This window comes from Merops nubicus, unplaced genomic scaffold (genome assembly GCF_000691845.1).
Source record: "Merops nubicus isolate BGI_N331 unplaced genomic scaffold, ASM69184v1 scaffold34904, whole genome shotgun sequence".
In the NCBI taxonomy this organism is placed as follows: domain Eukaryota; kingdom Metazoa; phylum Chordata; class Aves; order Coraciiformes; family Meropidae; genus Merops; species Merops nubicus.
Genome location: NW_008606852.1, coordinates 3,309 through 4,816, shown reverse-complemented (window position 1 = coordinate 4,816; position 1,508 = coordinate 3,309). Strand labels below are relative to the sequence as shown.

General features: G+C 53.7%; 1 protein-coding gene across 1 annotated transcript in view; it reads right to left on the bottom strand.

The window, feature by feature from the left end:
- Positions 1–434: 434 nt before the first annotated feature.
- The window catches only part of RAD51 (RAD51 recombinase), a gene marked incomplete at its 3' end in the record, with an annotated part of 3,858 nt that continues 2,784 nt past the window's right edge, over positions 435–1,508 (bottom strand). The window contains exon 6 of the mRNA XM_008939780.1: positions 435–548. Coding sequence (XP_008938028.1) covers positions 435–548 — 114 coding nt within the window. The remainder of the gene's footprint in view (positions 549–1,508) is intronic.

Below are 1,508 nucleotides of genomic sequence, written 5' to 3'. Positions count from 1 at the left end.
TGGACAGCTGCCCACACACCTCCTGCCACCCCCGAGTTCAAAACCTGTGCAGACAGCTTTGGTTTGTCGGTGCTCAGCATGCTCTAAACCAGCACTCGTATTTCTGAAGGCAATCATGACCTGACCCTCCAAATTCCTGCCCAGGCTGGTGCCTGTCCTTAGACACCAGCTGCCACAGCTCGAGGCCGTCGCTGTCACCAACCCTGCTGATGCCCCAGCTATCAGCTGGGTGTGCCAGAGCAGAACCTGGCTGCGATTAACAAAACCTCATCTAACAGAGCTCAGGACTAAGAAAGCAAGGAGAGTGCAAAACCCCACAGCTTCTGAAGCAGACCTCGACGTTTCACAGTGACACAATGGTTCTCTTGCACTGCCCTGTCACCTGCAGGCAGCTGTGTGTGAGACCTGCTGGCACAGCCCCCTCCCCTTCTCACCGTGACTCTGCCATCATAGCAGAGGCCTGGTACAGCAGCTGGGTCTGGTGGTCTGTGTTGAAGCCTCGGGCATAGGCCACGTTGTCCAGGACGTCACTGCCAGACAGGCCGTACCTGCAGGGAGGGGACAGTTCACCCACAGGGGTTACCCAGGGGCTGACAGGGAGATGAGGGCAGCAGTGCTGCTCCCTGGGGAGTGCTGCTCTCCTCCTCCAGCTGACTCTGCTCCAGCAACTGGTAAGCACCACAAGCTAAACAAATACCTCAGCCCACGCTCACTCAAGTCCCATGTAAAGTACCTTGGTACCTAACTGAAACAACTGGGCAGAATTAAACCCCACAGAGACAGCTGCAGTTCTGAGGCAGTCTAAAGAACCACAGGAGCAGAAGTAGCTCCTTCCTCTAGTGCACAGAGCCAACAGCCCAGGCTTTTAAATCTAACCAGAATCTCTGTGTAGACAGCAGAATGTTTATTTGGGCAATTAAGTTTTACTTTCCAAAAGACAGGTCAGAACATTCTGAGACAGAGGCAGGAGACCAGAAAACAGCTTTTCAAGTGCTCAGTGGATGCTCTCACATTTCCTAACAAAACTTTTCCAGCTGTTGTTGCCATAACCTTGTCACTCCAGAATCTTTGTTTCAAGGTATTGCTATTGGCAGAACTGACCAGTTTCTGAATGTGTTTCACTAAAAGCAAAACTGAACATGAAAGAGGCACCAGGAAGAAGCCAAGACATGATATGTCAGGGGCCAAGCATGTTAGCTGCTGTCCCACCTGAAGGGAGGGCCCAGCCTGTGCACAGGCAGGCAGACAGCTGGAGCACAGCTGGTTTATAGGGATAGTTCCTACTGGCCCATGAATTTGAGGAGACAGGCTGGTTTACAGAGCTCCCTAACTAAGGAAGTTGCCCTGTGAGGGAAGGCAGTGCCCTCCCCAGGCAGCACAGCTCAAGCACTGAGCTCTGAGGGATCTGAGGAGAGGCAGTGCCCTCCCCAAGCAGCACAGCCCCAGCACTGAGCTCTGAGGGAAGGCAGTGTCCTCCTCAGGCCCCACAGCCCCAGCACTGAGCTCTG